The 23,850-nt window shown below is 36.6% G+C and overlaps 1 protein-coding gene and 3 long non-coding RNA genes across 5 annotated transcripts; 2 read left to right on the top strand and 2 right to left on the bottom strand.

The window, feature by feature from the left end:
* Positions 1–1,799: 1,799 nt before the first annotated feature.
* On the top strand, positions 1,800–3,595 carry LOC113330150. Its single transcript, XR_003350092.1, has 2 exons — positions 1,800–2,576; positions 2,985–3,595. It is a non-coding gene; the product is annotated as an uncharacterized LOC113330150 (long non-coding RNA).
* A 1,576-nt stretch (positions 3,596–5,171) lies between these two features.
* Positions 5,172–8,930, bottom strand: LOC113330149. 2 transcript variants are annotated; one of them, XR_003350091.1, is made up of 5 exons: positions 8,825–8,930; positions 7,792–8,052; positions 7,278–7,701; positions 6,039–6,780; positions 5,172–5,641 (listed from the first exon to the last, which is right to left on the bottom strand). It is a non-coding gene; the product is annotated as an uncharacterized LOC113330149 (long non-coding RNA). The 2 variants fall into 2 exon arrangements; XR_003350090.1 differs by having other exon boundaries at positions 7,792–8,930.
* Positions 8,931–9,940: 1,010 nt separating this feature from the next.
* LOC113329483 lies at positions 9,941–12,294 on the bottom strand. The gene is made up of 2 exons (XR_003349910.1): positions 11,198–12,294; positions 9,941–10,662 (listed from the first exon to the last, which is right to left on the bottom strand). It is a non-coding gene; the product is annotated as an uncharacterized LOC113329483 (long non-coding RNA).
* A 6,129-nt stretch (positions 12,295–18,423) lies between these two features.
* Positions 18,424–19,710, top strand: LOC113329789 (putative disease resistance protein RGA3). Its single transcript, XM_026576619.1, has one exon. It carries the CDS (start codon positions 18,424–18,426, stop codon positions 19,708–19,710), a length of 1,287 nt encoding a protein of 428 aa, XP_026432404.1.
* Positions 19,711–23,850: the final 4,140 nt, after the last annotated feature.

The raw sequence follows: 23,850 nt of genomic DNA, 5'->3' as shown, positions 1-23,850 counted from the left end.
AATACTACACAAGTAAAAAGAAAGAAGTAAGTAAAACGAAAAGGGAAGAAAGAGCAGATTAGAGAAAATAAAAGTTTTCACATGGATATTTCCACGAGATCCAAGGAAAACATAATGTGTTTGTAAGAAAATGCAAGGAAAACATCACCGATTTAATTATTCGAGTTGACTCAAAAAGTTCTCCCGATCCTCAGAGCATTTGCTGCAGCTTTGTATCTGAAATCATTCAGCTTTAATCTACTTAATTAATTAAGCTAATCAATTTTTTAGTGTTAATTAAACAAGGATATATTAGTCATTTGGAAAATATATGGTTAAGGAGTAGAGTTGCACAAGACCCAATCCATTTTACCTGTACCGGCCCGGAACCGGAAAAACCGGACTCGTACCGAACCAGAACCGGAGTAGACGGGACAGGTACCGATTCTTAAAATTGAGAACCGAAGTAGACCGGTACTGGTACTGGTTCTGGGGTGAGTCCCGGCCTGTCCCGGCCCATAAGTCCCGGTGTATAGTAGCCGTAGATGAATGTCAATCTTAGCCATCAATACTAGGTGTCTATATAGGTAATATCGAGTATCGATTATTATCATCACTCTATCAACTGTTTTCATTCGTCTTCTCATGTCTGAAGAACAGCGGCACCATTCGAAGATCCAACCAATCCATTGTTCACTTCTTCGCCATCGCCTTTTTCGTCAACTAATTGAAGAGAAATCAATTAGTTTTTATCTTTCATCAAGTTTAGGCATCACAGATGGAAATAGAAATCAATCAATCATAATAGATCTGAGTGATTTAGGGTTCAACAAGTAAGTCTTGAAACCCAAATTCTATTCTTGCTCATATCGCATGTACCATATGTAATTGAAGTATTTGCAAGTTACAATTTTTAGGGTTTACACTAAATTTAGGGGTTTGTTGTTAATTTGATAATTACACGGTACAATCACATGTAAGTCTTCGGTGTAATTATTAATTAATGGTGATGAGAAGAAGAAGAAAAGGATGGTCCAGGAATTTGATTTGAGGTGGTGAAGAAAGCGTTCTTGCTAGTGGCTAGTTAGGGATGGTTTGAGATATCACAACAAAAGGAATCTGAGAAGGAGATGAACTGGTATCATTGATGAGATTGAGATGGGTTGTTGTTGCAGGGAATCTGTAACGGAGAAGGGTAGTTGATTTAGATGTTAATTCCAATGGAATTTTAAAGTGTAAATTATGTGATCATCAGTATTTCAGGCATGCTAATTGATTTGGTTCTTTGTTTTTTTGTCGTTGTGTTCAACTATGATCAATCTAGTGCAGCCTTGAGCTCTTGGTATATTCAAATGTGACTGCATCTTCATTGGGTTTTCCTTTCTGCTCAAAATTTTAGGTAAAAACCCGGTCCCAGTCAGTACCGAACTGGTCTTATAGGTACAGATACAACTCCAGATACAAGTACAGGTACCGATCCTCAAAATCAAGACCTGGTCAACTCCAGGTACAGGTTCCGGGTTCATAAGAAACCCGGACTGTACCGTCCCATGTGCAGCCCTATTAAGGAGTGTGTTGTTTTACATCAAAATGACCCAAATTTATCCCATTAGGTATACCACAATTAATCCGGATATACCCCAATCTCGCCACGTTAATTATGGGTTTTAGGATATTTTAGGGGCCGGGTCCAGCCCACCCATGGGTTTTAGGATTTTTTCTTAACCCTAAAATGGTAGTTTTGGGCATCACGAAAGGCAAAGAGATAAGTTTCTCAACCTAACGGCGCCCCACTTCTTAGTTTCACCGCCTCACCGAAATTAAGATTCTGAGAAAAGGAGGAAAAAAAGAATGCTGTCAAGCATTTCCAAATAGCAGAGCCTTGCAATTTCTGTAAGGCTACCAGAGAAATCAGTTTTTGCAATTGCTGTTGTTGGTAATTTCTAATCCTGATTTGTTAAAATTGCATCATCTTATGATTCATTGTCATTAGAAATGGGTATATTAGATGCTGTTGATGCTGAAATGGTTAGCAATTTCAGATGCTTAGATTGTGATGTCGAATTGTTTGGTCACTGTAATAGTGTGATTTACTTATGGATTTATGATAATTTTGATTTTGGGGGTTCTATGTTTTTTTAACCCTTCCACTGAAGAATACAAAAATACCTTAATCACCTAAGTATGATTTCTATGGGAATGATATACTACCTGAGGATGGTTAGATTAAGGGACTGATGATTACAAGTTGGTGAACATCTATACAGTAAGATCAAATCCATTTGCAAACCAGATTCAGTCCTAATTTCCTAGAAACCCAGGGATGCAGTAAACCGGATAGAAATGGGGTTGGTCAGAAGAAGAAATTCAAGTGGTCTTCTCCTGGCTTCTGAGAAGAAGATAATGGCGATGATTATAACCATTCTCCTGGCTTCTGAGAAGAAGATAATGGCGATGATTATAACCATTGTGAATCAAATGGGTTATAGTACGTCATAAAATTCACATGCGGCTGCTTAACTGGATTGGAATCTCCAAAGGTCTGATTAAGGAAAACTCCACATTGCTACCATGGCATCTGTGCAAGATTGATTCAGGTCAGTTGAATTTATCTGAAGCTAACTATCTGTTAATTCTTATTCCGTTTGAATAACTCTTTAGCTTGTTTAGTTCTGTCCGAAAGTACTTACTGTAGGTTTGTGAAGTAGTAGCTGTGCAGTACATTACGTTGTTTTCTAACAGCATATGCTGGGTACAATTGTAGTTAATCAAGTAGTCCTCAGTTTCCATAGTTATGTTCTTTCGTTCAGTCTAGTTTTATTCGTCATCTTCGTATTGCTTTTCTAGCTAGTTAGAACTGAGATTGAGTGTGAGATGAGAAACCAATTAATACATTTGCTTCGGTTGTTTATCAATTATACGGAAATTACTAACAACTGTCTGGTCTTGCATATCTTGTTTCCGCTGGTTAAATCTTATGACTGACAATATCGCTTCTTTTGCAGATTGTTATAGTGGTGGTTGTCAATGTGGAGTTAATCGAACAAGTTTTTCACCTGCTCTTTATGATGCTGAGAGAATGCAAGTGGAGAACAAGGTGGTGAATACATGTAATTGAGCATTTGAAGACGTCGCTTATGATGCCGAAGATATGCCGGGACGAGAATTGAAATGAAATGCAAAAGAAGATTTCAAGACGTTGCTTATGACGCAGATATCTCAAAACCAATTTGTCTTGGTCTCAAGATGGCTCAAGAGATCAATGATCTCAACCAGATTTGGGGTTTAAAAAGCAAGGACAGTTTCAAGATGGCTCAAGAAATCAATGATCTCAACCAGATTAGTTTTTACAAGCTATGGAAGATCAATGATCTCAACCAGATTAGTTTTTAAAAGCTTTGGAAAATCAATGATCTCAACCAGGTTTAAAAAGCGAGGAAAGGCTAATATACATTCACTAAAGAAGCCGATCAAAAAAAAAAAAAATACATTCACTAAAGAATACAAAAAGGAGGATGCATGTATTGTTGAAGATGGCATCCCTTTTACTTTTGATGTTTTAATTTATAGTTGTAAAAATGTACCTTGGAATAATGAAATGAATGTTGTTTTTTTTCTGACGAAATCATTCTGGCACTTTTTCTGTTCATTTACTTATGAAATGGTTGGATGTATTGTGTAATCTACCTCTGGAGATACTCATTTGGGAGGAGACGACTTCAACAAGGTTGGTGCAGGCTTTCTTCATCATAATTGTTATTAGTGTAAAATTATTGTGCTGGTTGTGTTTACCGAGTGTGAATTTCCAATGGACAGAGAATTGTTGATTGGCTTGCTGCCAGCTTTAAGAGAGACGAAGGTGTCGATCATTTGGAGGATAAACAAGCTCTTCAGCATCTCACTGAAAACTGCTAAGAAAGCGAAGATGGAGTCGTCATCCTTGACTCAAGCGAACATTAGCTGAGTTGTTGTCCTTCCACATTCAGTCAAAGGTCAATGCAGCATTTTTTTTTTTTTTGTTATTGGCTAGCTCAGACATGCACATGTGTCTCTCTATTGCGCTGCCTGTGTTTGTGGAAGCTTACCGTTGTGTATCCGCTCTGTTTTGCAGTTTGCCTTTCATTATTGCAACGGCTGATGGTCCCAAGCACATCGAGACGACTCTTACAAGGGCCAAGTTCGAGGAGTTGTGCTCATACCTTCTTGACCAGTGAGTACTCCTTCATTCATCACAGAGGTATTCTCACACATCTGGTTGTGAGACTTTTGTAGTGGTTTACATTGCAAGCGTGATAACTCCTGTCTTCCCTTGGAAACAATTTTTCCAGACTGCAAGTACCAGTTGAGAACTTTTTGAGAGATGCAAAGCTCGGGTTCAAGGACTTGGATGAGGTGATCCTTGTTGGTCGGTCCACATGTATCCCAGCTGTTGAGGAGCTTGTTAAATCATTGACTTGTAAAGACCCAAATGTTACAGTAATCCTGATGAAGTTGTTGCTCTTGGTGCTGTAGTTCAGGTTAGTTTCAGCTTTTTCCTTATCGTAGTTTTTATAAAATCATGGTAGTGAGAATGTAAGTCCACAATGAATACGGGGTTGATTAATTTATCTTTGAATTATAGGCTGGTGTGCTCTCTGGATGCAGTAGCGATGTTTAAAAGGTTCCGGATTTTACAAAGAACTAAACTGGTGAAATGGCTCCTGGGATTGGTGATCATACACCGAGTGTTGGTTGTTGTAACCTGTGAGTTTCACCTTCTGGTTATGATGGAAATTCAAGTCTACCAATGCAATTTTTTGCATCAGAATGTGGGATCCGGAACCAGATGATGAGCTGTATTCAGCCGAAGAGGACTGTGCTTTTCTTTCTCATATTTGTTATCTGAGAACTTCTGATGAACTCATTTTGGCATTTTTTCCGTTCATTAATTTACTTATAATAGGGGTGGGTGTGTTGTGTATTTGAGATTTAACTCAACTTATCGGATGCACTAGTGATGTTTAAAAGAGTCAGCTTTATAGAGGAACCATAAACAAAGAGGTCCTCGGCGGGCTTTGTGGAACTTCAGAACTGGTACATTATGCAGTACCAAATTCATCCTCCAGTTCTTTCAAGAACTCGTGGAAATCCATGTGTTGGTTCATAGAATAAAATAGCAATGTTATTCGTCAAGTAACTGAAAACTCCAGTAATGCATTTGGGTAAAATCTCGGTTCAATCTCATGTTTATTGAATCCAACATCTTCTAAATTCCTAAATAAGGTAAATGCTTAACCAAAAAGAGAAGGAGATACAAAAATGAAATAAAACATTGAATACCACAAAGCCGAACAGTAAGTCAGAAATCAAGGAGGATCCGGGATGGAGAGTGTCCCAACTGAATATTCAAAAAGAATACTAGTTTCTGGAAAACGACAGAGGAGATTTGAACTTTGATATTGAACCAGTATCTGGAGGCCTCTTTGCCACCAGATTCAGAGCAGGAAGCAAAGTTTTTACGCAATGTTAGATTTCTAGTAGACATTGTCTGTTGTGCCAAGATTCTCTTAAAGAAGCCACACATTACTATCCTTCACAGAAATAATGCTGTCGCTCAAGGAAGACAAACAGACTGAAGCCGAATCATTGGAAGAGAATGGAGTACAATCAGTTTGGCGCATTCCTGAAAACAGAAACACTAAATTGATAAGATTTGATGCCCAAATGTTCATCTAACTTCGTATGAAGTGATACAAAACCTATTCGAATTTCGAATAAAATTCCAGATCAAAAGAAAATGAACCTATCTGAAAAGGTGGTTTAAATGATAAAACACTGAAAACAAAATCGTTTGAAATAGAAAGATGAGAAAAAAAATTAAGAAAAGTAAACAAGTAGGTTGCATTGAATATTCATATAGGCATGCTAGCGAAATACCATTAACTCGGTAACAAGTACAGAATATGAAGAGCATGTAAAACAGATACAAAAATCAGATGGATTAGAGACCAAAGAAGGTTGCAAGAAGGCTTAAAACTAAAATAAACTTATTGTATTGGAAATTACTGGACCAGACATACCTGAAACTGAGTAGCCGTTGTCACTTTCAGAGAGCCCTTGTGATAGCCACAGTTTGACCAACAATGACGAGAGCTGGAGTTAGGCTCTTTCATGATTTTCTGGAACCTGAAGTTCCTCTGGATGTAGTGCTTCTTGCTGACCTATACCTCGAGTTTCCGAATCTAAATAGTCAACTTGGATCTTTTAAGCTTCCATTATCACACACACGCATGCCGGTGCTATTTCTGTCGAACTTTTCTGTTAGCATTCTTATCAAACTGAACTTGCTCAAAAAGAGACTTTTCTGGTTACCATTCTTACGGAGCTGGACTTGCTTAAAATGAACCAACTGCTAGAACTATTTCATCCCCGTTTTCTCATATGTCAAGCCATGCTTACTGCCGTGAGGTGTATAGACAATGATTCCGAAGTCTGATTTGAGCTACCTCCCGGAAAGCATTACATATCTGTAATTTGAGCTTTCCAGAGGACACCAACATCAGTCCAAAACTGCCGACAACACCTGATTCAGGATGGATGTCTAAGAGATCTTCATTGATGATGCAGAATCCCAACACGATTTCTGTCTGAAGCTGAAAATTCCTCTTGTACGCGGCAATCACCACGGTAGCATTGGTGACCAGACAAAGATAGATCCAACGCATGCCATCACTCTAGGAAGACAAACTGACTGAAATCCAATCAGCGGAAGAGATGGTGTACAACTGAATCAATTTACAAAAAGCATTGTTTAGCACATTCCTGAAAACAATAATAGTCAATTATTAAGATCCAGTGAAATTTCTAATAAAGTAAGATGCCCGGAAAATAATACAAGATCCAGAATCTATTTGAATAAAATTTCAGACCAAAAGACAATGAATTGACAATTAAGAAGTATGAGGAAAACCAAAACCAAAACCGTTTGCACTAGAAATATGAGGAACAAGTTAGAAAAGTTACAGGTAGCATGGTTCATATCACTACCATAACACATCAAGACTATCATCTACAATGATAATGAACTAACTACAAGGGGGAATTTTCCCACACGACAAAAGTAGATGAGTTACTTGGATGCAAGTTTTAAGTTGCGCAGAATATTAAGATAGGCATGCTAACCAAAAATCAGGAACTCTGTAACAAGTAAAATATATGAAGAGCATGTAAACAGATACAAAATTCAGGTGGATTAGAGATTAAATAATGTTGAAAAGAAGGCTAAACTAATCTATTGGAAATTTATTGACCAGCCTTACCTGAAACTGAGTGGATGCTGCCAGTTTCAGATAGTCTTTATGCTAGGAACAGCTTGACCAACATTGATGTAAGCTAGAGGTGAGCGGAGACATCTTTCATGACTTCTTTGGTAACATCAAGTACATCTGGATGTCAAGCAGTGCTTCTAGCTGATTTAGACTTCAAGTTTCTTCCCAATCTAAATAGTCAAATTTGAACTTTTCAAACTTCCATTATTACATACACACACGAATTCTGATCTAGTAGTGCCTTCTTCTTTTTACCGCTTGTTTCCCCTTCTACTTAACGAAGCTGAACCCACCGGCCACCGAAACTGAAGCCATTATTCCAAAATGACTCTAGCAAAATGGCAACACCAGAATGAGTGGCCCACGAACATACGTTATGTTCTACCTTGCACCTTAATTCTGACAGATTGAACACCTGCATATAAATCGGTTCATCAAGATTGTGAGCCTGCTCTACATAGGAGATAGTGGCTTCTGGTATCTATGAGATATATGCTATACTTACTTCCTGTACTGAAATTAGAACCATCAGAACCCGCTCTACAGAATGTGGCAAGTGTTTGCATCAATTTTTCCAAGCAAAAGTCCAAGGATGCCAAGCAATATTTTATACACCTCTCGCCCAAGGATGCCAAGCAATATTTTATACACCTCTCGCCCAACCTCAAGGTTTTATCCCATAGTTATTGGAGACTTAACATCTACATTTTTTTTTTTGTATTCTTTAGTGGATTGGTTTCAACAACAAAGAAACCTCAAATCACATCTATTACAAAACCACAGAAAAACCAAACAATTAACTAGATCAGATTGTGAGTAATCCATTTCAACAGCATCAATTACAACTTTTAACTAGATCAGATTGTGAGCCTGCACTATATAGGAGATAGTGGCTTTCTGGTATCAAAGCGATGTAGGCTATATTTACTTGCTATACTGAAATTAAAACCATCAGAACCCGCTCTGCCGAATGTGGCGGCACATCTGATCTTCGCTAGGATGCTTGCATTAGTCTTGTTAAACCTCGAATCAACTTGGTAAACAACATTTGAACGATCAACGACAAGAATCCAAGGATGCAAAGCAAATTCACAACTCCACAATCTCGTATCCGAAGTTAATAAACCCGAATCTGAATCCTTCCTAGATTTTTTAGTTATGTCCTGTAAATTACTTGAGAGTAGACAAAGAAGACATATTTATACACCTCTCACCCAACTTCAAGATTTTCTCCCATTTTTATTGGAGACTTGAAATCTATATTCTATTTTTGTATTCTTTAGTGGATGGGTTTCAAGTTTCAACAACAAAGAAACCTCAAATCACATCTATTTCAAAACCACAGCCAAACCAAACCATAATCATAACCAAACAATTTAACATAATAATCTAGTGAATATTCAGGTGAGTAATCCATTTCAACAGCAGCAATATCAATTTCTAATGATGGTATGCTAGTGAATCAAATCTCTGATAAGAGTAAATCAAGTTGCAATCTAACTAATCAAAGTCTTCAAAATTAGGACAAACACACTTACAGAGCTGTATTTTTACAATAAAGCTGTGATGTAATGATCCATATTGCTTCTCCTCCTCCTATTCTACTTCTTCAGCTTGGAATTTCTGGTGGAGGGAGGGAGGCGAAGAAAGAAAATCAGGTTTCAGAAGTTTATCTCTTTGCATTTTATTCCTTCTAATATCGTTGGACCCTGAGATGGGCTCGGGTTTTGTCCAACAAATGAGTCTCCTTAGTCAACGAGGTCAAAGGAAGATTGTAGGGCTAACGTGTCACACAGATTAAAAAGCCAGAGAGAGATTCTCAACCTAGGAGGCGCCTCCTCCCTCACTCTAAAGTTGTGGTAGATGGCACAAAAGAAAAGGACGGAAAAGCATCTGGGTCGGGCAGCAACATCGACAAGGCTATTGGTGTCAAAGTACATAAGAATCAAACCTTGGTTAATGACTACATACGCGGAGAGATGGGTTGGCAACTTGTGGTGGATCCAGAATGTGATACTACATTCACTAAAGAATACAAAAAGAGAAGGATGCCTGTATTGCTGAATATGGCACACCCCTTTCACGTACAGGCAGCCTTCCTTTGGTTGGAATTTTATGCTTTCTGCATTTGATTTTGCATTTTTCGATTCTTAGGTTTAGATGTGTAAATTGAAGTATAATTTGGTATGAATTGTCTAAGTAATCTAATTTTTGATGTTTCAATCATAGTTGTTATCTGGGAACTTCTGAATAACTCATGAAATGGTGGGTGTTGTGTGGTTGAGGTTTAACTCAATACTTGACCCTTGTGATTTGTGAATGGTAACTCAGTTCTATATGAAGCCATTTTTTGCATAAGAATGTGCCACAACATATTTTAGATATGCTGTGTGCTAGCCTGACCCACCTGTAAACAAATAGGTCTTCTGGTTGTTTTGATGCATAGGATCTTTGTGAAAGTTCAGTAGACTGCATTTTGAAAGTGGTACAAGATGCAGGTACTGAATTCATCTTCGATTTCCTTTACTTGTGATTAAACGAACTCATAGAAATCTATGTGTCAGGTTTCATAGAATCAAATAGGAATGTTGTTCAACATTTTTTTCTAAATTACACAAGTTTTCCTAATTAATCAATTTGGTCTCGAAATTTGGATGAACACAGAGGCAACTGTGATAAATGAGGCAACATAGAATAAAAACATCTAAAAAGAGAACAAGATATAAAAGTAAAAAGAAAGCAATAGCACTAGGCCGTACAGGAAACCTTGAACACATCACAAGGAGGATCCCTCAAGTAATGGAGAGTCCAAACTGAATATCCAGAACCTGGAAAAAGTACTCACTTCTGGGAGGAAAACATTGTCTCCAGAATAGATGAGAGATTTGATGTTGAAAGCCAGTATCTCTTGGCCTCTGTTCCATTAAAACCTCGCGCCACCAGATTCAGTGCATGAAGTAAGTAACCCCAAATGGTTGTGTGAAGCTTTCAAACTTCCAGTGAGAAACAAATATCAAATTTCGACGGAAATGGTTGTCTACACCAACATTTATGAAAGGCGATTTGCTTGTAAAAGAACAGTGATAAACGGACAAGGTTTTCTGCTCATTCGATCTCCAAACTCCATAGGCCACAGAGAAAAGGTAGCACCTCTTCTGCAGATGTTAAATGTTGTACCAAGTAACACAACATGCTTTTGCCAAAGAGATACCAATGCTTGACGAAACCTAGAGCTTCGAATTACCAGGACAAGAAGTATCTTGACGAAACATAATGCCATTGCTCTAGGAAGACAAACTGACTGAACTGAAACATTGGAGTAGATGGCGTACAGCTGAATCAATTTACTATTAAAAGAGCATAATTTAGCGCATTCCTGAAAACAGAAATATTCAATTAATGAGATTTGAGGTCCCAATGTTTATCACCACATCCGTTGAAATTCCTTATCGAGTAAGAAACCAGGAAGTGATGAAAGTTATAAAACCTTCGATAAGTTTTCAGACAAAAACATAATGAGTCGACCATAATAAGTGGTTTTGAAATGACAAAACACAAAAACAAAATAGTTTGTATAAGAAAAACGAGGAATAAAATTAGAAATTTACAGGTTGTATTGTTCTATATCAACACCTATTGGATAACACAGCAAGACTCATCTATTAGTGATTATGAACTAAACTAAAAGGGGGAATTTTCTAAGAAGACAGAAATAGTCAGATAGACAAATTGATTAAATGTAAGTTTTAGGTCGCGTTGGATATTAACATAGGCATGCGACTCAAACATCAGTAACTCTGTAGCAAGTAAAATAGGCGACAAGAATGTATGGAAATACAAAATTCAGCTGGATTAGACTCCAAAGAAAAAAACTAAATTTATTGTAATGGAAATAACTGGACAAGCCATACCTGAAACTGAGTAGACGTTGCCATCTTCAGAGAGTCCTTGTGAGAGGCACAGTTCGACCAACGTTGATGAGTGCTAGAGGTACGCAGAAACATTCTTCCATGATTTTTTAAGTAACCTCAGATGTCAAGTAGTGCTTGTTGCTGAGGTAGACTCAAAGTTTCTCCCCAATCTAAATAGTTAACTTTGATCTTCTTATAAACATCCATTATCATAGACACACAATCTGATCTGTTAGTGAACACAGCCTTCCTCTTTTCTTATCTTTTGTCTTCCCTTCTACATAACTCGAATCTGAACCCAATGAAACAAAATTAACTTTCCCTCTTTCACACTGGTCTTGGGGGATTTGCCTTCCATTTGTACTTTTTTGTATTCTTTAGTGGATGGGTTTCCACAACAAAGAAACCTAATGGGGGCTACATTCTCATGCTCTTATCCACCTCATGGGAACTTGGCAGACATCTGAAGCTAAAATTAAACTCCGCGAACAAATCCTTGGCACAAATCAATAGCATTCTTAAGCATCAAATAATAATTAAGATACCTTTCTTACATAGAGCCTTATTTACCCAAATCATAATTAAACAATTGCAATACACAGAATAATCTAAAGATTTGGAGAAGACGTTGAATGAATGTGAGATATGTATAACAGGAAAGCTGACGAATGAAGGCAGATCTAGAGCATTTTTTTGTATTCTTTAGTGGGTGGGTTCCAACAACTAAGAAACCTCATATCATCATAGCTATTATAAAACCACAGTAAAACCAAACCGAAATCATAACCAAACAATTGAACAGAAAAATCTATAGATTTTGATGAATAATCCATTCCAACAGCATCAATGTCACATTCTAATGATGCTAGGGAATCACATCGGATCTGATAGAGTAAATCAATGTTCAGTTTGACAAATCAAATCTTCAAAATTAGGGTAAACACACTTACATATAAAACTGTTGATTTCAGTGACACCTTTAACCTTTTGAATAAATGATTTTAGAGTATCCCCGTTATGCAATGCTCTTCTTCTTCAGCTTGGAATTTCAGTGGAGTGAGTGAGGGAGGCGAAAAAAGAAAATTAGGTTTCAGAACCTAAACTCCTCTTTCTAATTTCTACTACGCACTTTATGACTTTTAAAAGGAACTTTAAAATGGGCTGATAAAAGTCCATCCACTATATATATATATGTAAGTTTATGGGCTCGGGTTTTCTATAATAAATGAGTCTCGACTCTCGTTAGTGAACGAGTGATCTAGATGCGAGCATGGTTTGGATTGATACGGTTTTAGCCTCATCCAATCCAATAACGAGGGATTTTACGTTAAGCTCAATCAAGGTGCGCTTCTTATTTGATTCAATACCTTCATTAAATCCCTGAGTTTAGGCTTCTCCAACAGCCGAAGGTACTTTACCTCTCAGAGATGGGGAGCTGGGCCTATATACAGTGGAAGATACGACCCACTATTTTTTTATGGTATCATGGGCTCAAACAAAAAACTTGCAAGATAACATCCTGAGAAAATTTCTTATATCTGGTACTAGTTCCACCTTTCCTTACTTCGATGCAGTAAAGAAAGAGATGCCGACAAAATATTCTATGACTAAGCATGATTTGGTTTTATGGCCCAACCCGGAATTTAGCAGGTGGACACCCGACCCATAATTTGGTGGATTGAATGTGGATGTATTTCTAAAACAGATCATTTTCACGGGTTGGACGAACATTACCCACCCGTTGGACATCCATCCCGAAAGATAGTTTTAGTACTATATCTAAATACGGAGGATATCATAGGAAAAATGGTAGCTCCTATATATATATATATATAATTCTTAACAGATGGGTGCCAATAAGGTTTTAATCACTTGAAGACATGTGTTATCTATGGTCGCATCCAGAATCAATGATAATCTATTTGAGTTTAGAGTATATTTATTGAGTGGCAGTCTATTCTTATCGGTGGTTTCCTATTAGAAACTGTTGGGACTTCAATTTTTAGTTGATGGGACTTCACCATCGAGCATGGTGTTTAACAAATTTTTTTCTTTCACAATAGACATAGTATGTTAGAGCATAGCTCGATTGAACTCACCAAACGTTGGTATATCGAGTTTGGTTGCATATTTGGTGTGCCAAAACTCATTTAAAGTAACTTGATTGTAAACAAGAGTCAACTTCGTTTAGGTTAGACTATAAAGTCTAAGAATGTTAATAATACAAGTATTACTCCGAAGATCTGAAGAATGTGAAGAAGAAGCGAGCTACAACGACGACGTCATCCTTCCTCTTGAGGTTAGTAATATTGATTTGAATTGATTCATTCCTAGCATATCTTTCAAGTCGTGCTAGATTGAAAACATAATTGCGATTATGTATACGTATATACTGTACATATTGTATAATACTCTAGCAACGTGATATGGTCATATTTGTATGATCATAGTATTAATGAATTAGACTACGAAGTATAACACTTATCTTTTCAACTTCGTAGATATGACATCGACATAATCTTGTATATATTGTTTTGATTATGTAAATGAGTTATGGTGAAAATTTCATCCTAGGAAACAATATTTTAAATAAAGGAAGTACATTCATAAAATTGTTTTATGAATCGAAAGGAAAATCATTAGGCTTATTGGTATGGCTATTCATCGCAAATCTTTGAATTACCAATATGTGTAACCGATCATAACTTTGTTATGTATCTTGGTATTACTAATCACAATTCCTGACTGATATGACTAGTTTTTATTAATTAGTGTAACCGATCCTAATTAAGTAATCACCTTGAGATGGTACAATCGATATCTGTAATTGGTGTGACCGATCCTAGTATTGGTGTGATCGGTCATAGAGAGTTGTGTAATCGATCCTTGTAATTGGTAACCGGTCCTAGACATTTGACCTTCGACTCCAACATCCTCCCCCAATGCAAATTCGCACCCGAAGACTGCTATTCGCATTCTACTCCAATATTATGTTGTAATTAATGAATCTTAGGGTATCACATGCCCTCATGTAATAAACCGTTAGTAGTTTAATAAATTTCATGCTTTAAAAAAATCCAAGTGAAACCTCAAATTTTCATCTTTACCCGAAGGCATATAGAGAGTGAGCAGGGGGGGGGGGGGGGGGGTCTCTAGTCTAGACACCCCACTGTTTCTGGAATCTGGATCCTAGTGTAAAAGTGATCAATTTTTTTTTCTTTTTAAAATTCAATCTCTTGTGGGAGCAAATATAGATTGTTGGATTTGTAATCATGTTCTTTACTAACAGGGGTATATTGGATCAGGATTTTTCTAGATAAAATTAGATACTAATTTTATCGAAATCTAGTGGATTTATAATGTTTCTTAAAGAATCTTTAAGATTCTTATAGATATATGATTCTTGATTATAATGGATTTTCTTAGAAATTGTCACATTTTAAAAATTGAAATATATTACCAATTAGTAATATATTTGAAAAAACCAAGGTCATGATGGTTCCCTTAAAAAAAAGATCCAAAAGTTGCGGTGGTGGTGGGCGGTGGTGGTTGGTGTGTGTGGTGTGGTGGTGGCGGTGATGGTTGTTGGTGGCGGCGGCGGTGGGCATGGCGGCGGTGGTGGCGTGGCGGTGGTGGTTGGTGTGTGGCGGTGATGGTGGCGGCGATGCTGGTTTGTGGTGGCAGCGGTGGTTGTGCTGGTGGTGGTTGGTGTGTGTGGTGGTGGTTTGTGTAGTGGTGGTGGAAAAACATACATGTTGTGGTAAAAAAAAAATTATCCATGAGAATCCATGAAACTCCTGTGGTTTGGGTTAAGATTGATATGAGATAATAACATACATATTTTGGCTATAAATATCCATAAGAATCCATATATATCTTGCCCGTTAACTATCCTGAGAAATCTTAAATAAATTGAATACCTAGGATAGTTGTGGAATCTAAAACAATCCTAATTAAATACCATGGATATTTAATGATTCCTTATACATCTTAATTGAATACCTAAGAGTTTTTAGAATTGTTAAATATCCATGTAAATCTTAATTCAACACACCCCTGTAACGGTAGATAAGTAAAAGTGAGAAAACACTTTGCTTGACCTCGCATAGAAGCAGACTTGGCTCCGTCGTTGTAACACGTACTTACTACTCCGAAATTTCTTTTAACATGGTTGATGTAATCTTTGCATCATTTTTAACCTTGATTGAAGTAATCTTTGCATCATTTTTAACCTTGATTGAAAATTGTTTAGCGAATTAGCGTTGATTTATTCAAACAAAGGATGTGCCGATTAAGGGTGCACACAGTACGGTTCAGCTCGGTTCTTGCCGAGGATGAGTACCTGTACCTCCCTAATCTCGGTTCTTAGTTTTTGGACTGGTACCTGTACCTTTGTCCTCGGTTCCGATACCATTCGGGACAAGTACGGTACCAATGACGGTATCGGTACCAGTCGGTGCTTAAAGTCCAATATGATTTTGATAACTGCAGCGGCACATAATCCGCCAAGATGAATCTCCTTCATCGCCTGTTATGACCGATGAAGATTCTGGCTCAAAAACTATGCTCCAGTGCACTCCGGATGTTCAACTTGTTTTTCAGCCACAGAAATTTGGGCGTACATCCATTCTTCATTTACTGATAATCCCAGGGACCAAGAATCAGAAGATAAAAGACCTTTCACCTTAAGTCTAATCTCCGAGATCACTTCCCCTGTTCTAGTTTCATAGCTTATAGCTAAAACACCACCACAAAATAAATTCATATCCCATGAGTTTTGGGGAACGCCCGAGACAGTAATCCAAGCATTGAGACTTTACGGTTACCCATTACAGCTTTCTCCAACAACCAAGAAGAAATCATGATCTTCACATCTCCCACCACTAGAGAACCAACATCATCAAAAAAAATTTCCTCTTCCAACGAGTAAACGAAAATCACAGCCTCATTATAATATAACGGCCATATCTTGAAATCATCTTATAAATCCCTAAACCTCCTAAATCTAATGGTTATTATTGTTCCGTATGAATGGGACGGTACGGGACATGAATAGGACCGTGTATTTGTACCTCCTAGAGACCGGTTCTCAGTTTTTGGACCAGTACCTGTACCTCCTTCCTCGATTTGGTACAAAAACAGGTATGGTTCCACCGATTCCGGGACGGTCCGGTTTTTCGGCTCGATTCCAGTGCACCCTTACTGTATTCTTTTTTTTTTCTCTTTTTTTTTTGAAAGAAAAAAGAAGAAACGCCTCTTTAAAATAAATTAATTGGAAGCCATGGTTCAAGTACATCCAGTAGATGCAACGAAAATGTACAAATGCAAAATATTATAGCAACATGGGAATTGTAATCTTTGCATCATTTTTAACCTTGATTGAAGTAATCTTTGCATCATTTTTAACGTTGATCGAAAATTGTTTAGCGGATTACCGTTGATTTATTCAAACAAAGGATGTGCTGATTCATCAACAAAAAATATGTTAAGAAGCACTGAAAATTTAGTGCGCCAGTTGAAAAATACAAATAACTTAGCGCGTTGAGTAACATATTTTCTGGGTAATATAAGCCCACATGGATGAATTATTGATTGATTTTTTATTTTTTATTTTTTTAAGCATCAAATTTATTAAACTAATAAAGAGCTATTACACGAGGGTATATAGTATCCGAAGATTTAGGAATTACAGTTAGATCCGTACGCCAAAAATCTTCAGCGACGTGTAGGTGGATCAGAATTTGAACAACAGTCTCCGAATTGTAATTGCATCGAGGGGAAATGATGGAAACGGAGAGGTGGATATGGGTATGGGTGTCGAGGGTCATCAAACTCTCGTTTAATGATTTCCAAAGAAAAACTGAATTTTTAGTGAATACGATTATGTCCATAAGTATTTGGATATTGGTGGTGGGTCACGATACAATTATTGATTGATTGTTTAACCAATTAAGCATTGATTCTTTCAAAAGCGTTGAACAATTCATAAGTTGGTTACTAAATGAGACGCAGATAGTTTTCTGGGTAATATAACTTGGCGAGATCGGGGTGTACCCAGATTAATTGGGGTATACCCGTTTTATTCCTATCCTAACTAGTGTGTTAAGGGGTGTCTAAAAGATGTCAGAAGACCAAATTGCCCATACTAAAAAACCATGCCAACCAAAACATATTAAAAAAAAAATCAAAATCTTTCTTCTACACTCTTACTATACATGTGAAATAATAAAAAAAAAAAAACGAAGAATCAAAAACGAACCAAAAGTCGGCAGGGTATAAGGTTGAATACCATGCCGACTTTTCATCTCTGAAATTAGCAGTTACAGGGTCACAAGATATCCATCTCTATACCTTGCCGACTATATTTTAGTCGGCAGGTTATGAAATCAATACCTTGCCGACTAATCATGTATTTGTAACACCTTCTCTGTATGTCAAAAATCTTATAGTCGGCAGGGTATTTTTTTATCGACCTTGACGGCCATAAGTTGTCGACAAGTTCTTCATCCGCAGACCTTGCCGGCCAGATATAGTCGGCATGTTCTTCATCCGTAGACCTTGCCGACTTTTCATATTTTCAGAACTGAAAATGTTGATTCCTTCTGTAATTTTGAGTATAAAATCGACAACAGCTCTACAATCCCATATTTATAAGTGTTTGGGTAGTACGATTTCATTTACGTTACAAGTAGAATTCTTAAGAAAAGAAAAATCTCAAAACTCTGCCCACATCCATGAGTTCAATCTAAAATAATACCTAATTTCAAAATTTTAATCAACTAATTAAATTAATTATCCTAATCACTTTTATTAGTGTTAATTAATCAAGAGTAGATTAACCATTTTTATAAATATGAGGATAAAGGGCTTTGTGTTTTACTTCAAAATGACTTTATTTTGTCTCATTTGCTATACCCTAATTACCGGGTATTATGCCAGGTAATATAAGCCCACATGAATGAATTATTGTAGTGAAAGATTCAGATTTTAATTTTTTTCATATTTTGATGAACGAGTCGTAACCTTTTAAAAAAATGTTGAGGAGTTGGCAAATTCTTGGTTGCCCACTTGTCCTCGCTCTATATGAGGAGTTGGCAAATTCTTGTTCATTATAACTAGTAATCATCTCCACTTGAGCTTAGAGAAAGAGATTCAATCGAGCAAAGAAAACGAGAGAGATAGAGAGATTTATCATCAAAACCTTTTCTCAGCCATAGAAAGAACAAATGAATCCACAAATCATTCTTGGTGTGACTACAATCTTTGTATCCCCTATAATCAATTTCTTAATCACCAAGGCGTTAACTTATGGTGCCGACCAGCTTCGTCTTGTTTGGGGTGTCAAAGGTGAGCTGAAAAAGCTTGCTCATACGTTAGAGCTAATTGAAGCTGTACTGGATGATGCTGAAAACCGGCAAGTAGAAACTAATTTGCTAGTGAAACGTTGGTTGGAAAAACTCAAGGATGTGGCTTATGATGCAGGGGATGTTTTGGACGAGCTTCAACATAAAATTCTTCAGCGTACAATGAAAAAAAAATCTTTTGGGTTTGGCTTTAAGATAGCTAATAAAATCAAAGATGTCAATAAAAAGTTGGATGGGATCACTAAAGATATGAAGAGATTCAACTTTATTAATCAGCTGGGTGCTTCCGGTGCTAATACTGTTTGGATCGGAAATATACCAGAAACAAGTTCGAATATCAATGATCCCGCAGCTGTTGTGGGAAGGATAGATGATAAAATAAAAATATTGTATTTATTAACCCAAGAAAGTTATTCTGTTGTTCGCATTACTGGTATGGGAGGGATTGGCAAGACTACACTTGCTCAATCGGTATACGCTAATGCTGATGATCATTTTACAATCAAAATATGGGTTTCTGTGTCCCGAAAATCAAACATCGAGGGGATTTTTCGTGACCTCTTGGGAACCAGTTTTGACCACCATTCGAGCTTGAATGACATTTTAGATCGCCTGAAAGAGAGACTCAAGGTGGGTAAATGCTTGATTGTACTAGATGATGTATGGATGGATCATGGCATCGATGTGGGGGAGTTATTGAAAGATCTTTTGTCTTTGACTTGCCAGGGAAGTAAAATTCTTATGACTATGCGAAATACTAAAGATATTCCTCCAATGACGGATTGTCGATACATCATCTACCAGTTACAAGTCTTATCTAAAAATGACTGTTGGTCTATAATTAAGAAAATCGCATTTGGACTCGATGGTGCAAAGGAGACCACAGATTTAATCGACATAGGGAAGAAAATCGCAGGCAAGTGTGGAGGTCTTCCTCTAGCTGCAAAGACTCTTGGGTGTTTACTCTACTCTAAAAAAGATAGTGGGGAATGGTTATCTATCTTGAACAACCCAATTTGGAATCTCTCGACAGAAGAAAATAGGGAAAATAAGACCATCTCTTTATTGAAGTTCAGTTATGATTGTAACTACATGAAATCCTACAGCACACCCAAATCTCTTGTTTCCATTCCAAATCCTACATCTTAACATTTCTTACTTAAATTCTATATCTAAACTTATTTGAACATGAAAATGATAAATTAAAAGTGTTAAAAATATAAATGAGATATTTGATTTTTACATGGTTCTATTCTTAATGGGATGTACATCCATGGTTTCTTTACTATTATATTTTATGTTTACATGAAACTTCATTAATGAATTTTTTGGAACTCTAGATCTGTGGGATATATATTTAAAACCATAGTTTTGTAATATTATACTAAACTTAGAGAGGTAGTGTGGTGGTATTATTTTGGGCTCCCACACTAAAGACTTGGGTTCAAGTCTCACCCCATGCATTTATATATATATATATAAAGGGCTGAATTGGGGGCCCCTAACTACACGACAAAAAAGGTCATGAAATAGTAATTGAGAGTTATCCCTTATCCTACTTTTTTAGAAATGGCTAAACTACCCCTGGATTATTAGTGTTAACTGAGTGTTGATTAGTTGTTAATTAATTTGAGTAGATTAAAATAAGATTTAGGGATAAAAATTTGATAAAAGAAAAATTGTGTTTTTGTGTTGTGGAGAAGAAGAAGTTGAGTTTTGGGGGAAAACTTAGGGTTATTTGAAATGAGTGATTCTAGTGGAGGAAATGATGTTGGTGAAGCTTCAAACAACAACAATGATTGCGTTGATGGCAAGATTGTCTCAACTAATCATATGGATTGGATGTTTGATGAGGAGATGTTGATAGAGGAAGCTATGAACAATGGTGCAAATGAAGATCACATAGATCAAAATGAAGGAACCAACACTCAAAATGAGGAACCCTAAGCTCTAAACAATCAGGTAAACTTCCTATACTGTTCAAATCGCATGAATGGTGCTCCAAGTGGTCGATTCATGGTCACTATGAAACAACTTAGTGTGAGGGTCGTTAGGTCGTGAATATAATCAACTAACGACCCTTTAGAGTCGTCAATGAATTGGCACCAAAATAAACGACTCCATTGTTCAGTTATGAAAAATCGTCAATGAGGTTACTAAAAGATGACGACTCCATCTTTTAGGTCATATAGAGTCGTTAACGCTATATATTTAGAACCGAACGACTAAAAAACCTTTTATTCTCTGTAGCTATCACTCTAAGGGTCGTCAGTTAAGCATTACTATATACGGACGACCCTTTCATATTAAATGAGAGTCGTTTTTTTATACATCTCTAATATTGACGACTCAATTTTTTTTTTTAGTAATTTCTGATTTCATAGAACCATTTCATTGAATTGTAAAAGTCATACATCTTTCATATGGTTAAATACGCGAAGAATCGGTTGAAAAAAAAAAATCCTCCGAGTCGTTAATGGAGAAGATGGAGGTGCGGAGAGAGGGGAATGGAGGAGAAGAAGAAGAGTTTTGTTTTGAAAAGAGAATGGGTGCCTCACTCGATTAGTATTAGGATTTTATATTTAGTTATTAAAGAAGGATAAAATATGTATTTCACCCTCATTTTTGGAAGCCCCATATATTTTTGGGTGTGGGTATAAAATGTGTCATAGCCCCCAATTAGTTTCCATGGCCCCCAATTCAGCCTCTATACTATTTATCAAAAGTCCGGGAGAGCGGGGCTTTGGGGGTCTTGGGAAGTCTGTTGATAAAAATAACTTTTTGCAGATTTGACTTTTGGTTTTCAAAAATGTTTTAAGGAAATCATTCTCTAATTAATTCTCATTAATTTTGATATTATATTCTTCCCATTTTGTGACTGTTGCAGAAGATTAATTTTGGGTAATTAATCAAAATTTATTTTCGTTAAACTTAATTGATTCTCTTAAGCTATTTAAAGGCTGGTTTAATGAAAAGATAAATTATCTTTTTTTCGAGTGATTCTGAGCAAGTGTAAGAAAAAGTATTGTGGTTCGATTTCTCATAGTGCAGAGAAATCGAGCAAGAGAATTATCAGTTGTTTTATTCCATAGGGTTTTCGACAAGTTTTGACTGCTAGCACAATCAAGAGGCAAAGTCGCGAAACATATTAAAAATAGCGACCTAGTCCGCGACTCAGCTGTTTGAGACTACTTTTGATTTTTTCTATACTGTTTCCAACAAGATCTAAGTTTGGAGAAAAAAGAAGATGATAATAGAAAACAAAATCTGATCCCTTTTTTCTGTCTTAGATTTTTTCTTTATGTATTAGAGAGTAGAAATAAATTTACGATTATAACTTTTACTTACAAATGAAGAAAACTAGGATAAAATATGGTCACAGCAATCCTAGAATACTATGTTACTTTAAATTTAAAATAACGCCAGGTGTTGAGTGTGATTTTTGGTATCTACAATGATCATTTATCACTACATGTGAAACGATGCTTTTCGTATTGTTCGATTTTTCCTAAAGGTCATTATTTCTTGAAGAAGCGACTAATCCTACTATGGATGGCAGAAGAATTCCTTAGTTCCTCGAATGCGTCGCCAGAAACTCTAGGTAACGAATACTTCAAAATCTTGTTATTCAACTCTTTTTTCCTTGATCAGCATAGAAACAGATGGAGGGATATTAAGTTCTTTAGAATGCATGATCTTGTGCACGTTCTTTCCATATCAGTTGCTGGGAGTGAGTCCCGGGTGGTGAATGTAAGTAGTGTCGGTTTATGACCGAAGTTATTCAACAATCTCAATGTCGTCGCTTGGTGTTACAGTTCCTTGATTATCTGCACCCGCAATTCCGTCAGAGATTTATGAACTTTCTAAAAAACTGCTCACTTTTGTTTGTTTTAGTTTTGTGCCTAATATATTCTATTACCCAGGAGGTGCCTTGGTTAAGCAGATCTCCGATTTAAGTTTACTAAGGGTTTTAAATCTAAGCGACACAGGAATTAAAGAGTTGCGTCACTTAATTTGCAATATAAAGCATCTCAAGTATCTTGATCACTCACGTACTGGAATTACAAACTTCCCTATTTCTTTCTGTCATCTTGAGAGTTTGCAAACTTTGATGTTCAAAAGATGTAATGTAAAAGAGCTTCCCAAGGATATGGGACGGCTATTCAGTTTGAAACATCTCATATTCAGTTATAATTATATAAGTAGAGGAAGAAAAACAGGTAAAGTATTCTATAATAGAATTCAGTTAACTCAAATGCCAAAAGAGGTAAGCAGATGCAGTAAACTTAAAAAATTATGTGTATTTATTGTGGGAGAAGGAAAAGGTTATGGCATAGAAGAATTGAAAGATCTAAATCTCCTAGGAGGTAAACTGATTATTGATAATTTGGGAAGCGCAACAAATGGCAAGCCAGCAGAGCTGAAAGAGAAAAAAGATATTACTCCCTAGGTTTAAAAAAAATAGGCTGGTTTGTGTGCAAATTTGCACAGAAACCAGTCTATTTTTTTGAAACGGACGGAGTATACACTTATTACTGTGTTGGGATCGACTAAGTCGTGATGATTATGGCAGAAGCATCAAAGAGAATTTGGTGATAAAGGGCCTCGAACCTCACCCAAATCTAAAAAAGTTAAGGATATCTTGTTGCGCTGGTTCAGAGTTCCCTACATGGATGATGAATACTTCCAAATTTGGTATTTATCACTCTAGAGGATTGTGATAAGTGTGAACATCTTCCGGCACTTGGACGACTACGATCTCTTAGATATCTTCTTCATATGAAAGGATTTAGAGGTATCAAACAAATTGGTAATGAATTCTATCAATGTAATGAAGAAACATCAAACGAATCAAGTAGCGAAGAAACATTAAATGAATCAAGTAGCGAAGAAACAACAGGTAATGAGGAAGCATCATTCCCTTCTTTGGTAGAGCTTCATTTACATTATTTCTCTAATTTGGAAGAGTGGTTAGGAGACACGCAGTCAGCAACATCTAGTTTCTCTTCCCTTAAGACATTGGAGATCTATTATTGCCATAAATTGTTTACCACACCAACAATATTTCCATCTCTCAAAAAGTTAAATTTTGAAATTAGGCCGTCAGAGATTACTCCCAAACCCTACCTTTAAATTTGCTTCACGGGATCAACAACGTTGTCCAGAGTTTACATGTCAGTTATTCATATGAGTTTGTTGGCTTTCATCAAGATGACGAGGAGCAGCAGCATAATCAACCAGCTCATCCTATTAACAACTTTCTTTCCAACAATTTTAAGGTGCTTTGAT

This window comes from Papaver somniferum, unplaced genomic scaffold, assembly GCF_003573695.1.
Source record: "Papaver somniferum cultivar HN1 unplaced genomic scaffold, ASM357369v1 unplaced-scaffold_117, whole genome shotgun sequence".
NCBI classification, from domain to species: Eukaryota; Viridiplantae; Streptophyta; class Magnoliopsida; order Ranunculales; family Papaveraceae; genus Papaver; species Papaver somniferum.
This window is presented reverse-complemented; position numbering and strand designations above follow the sequence as displayed.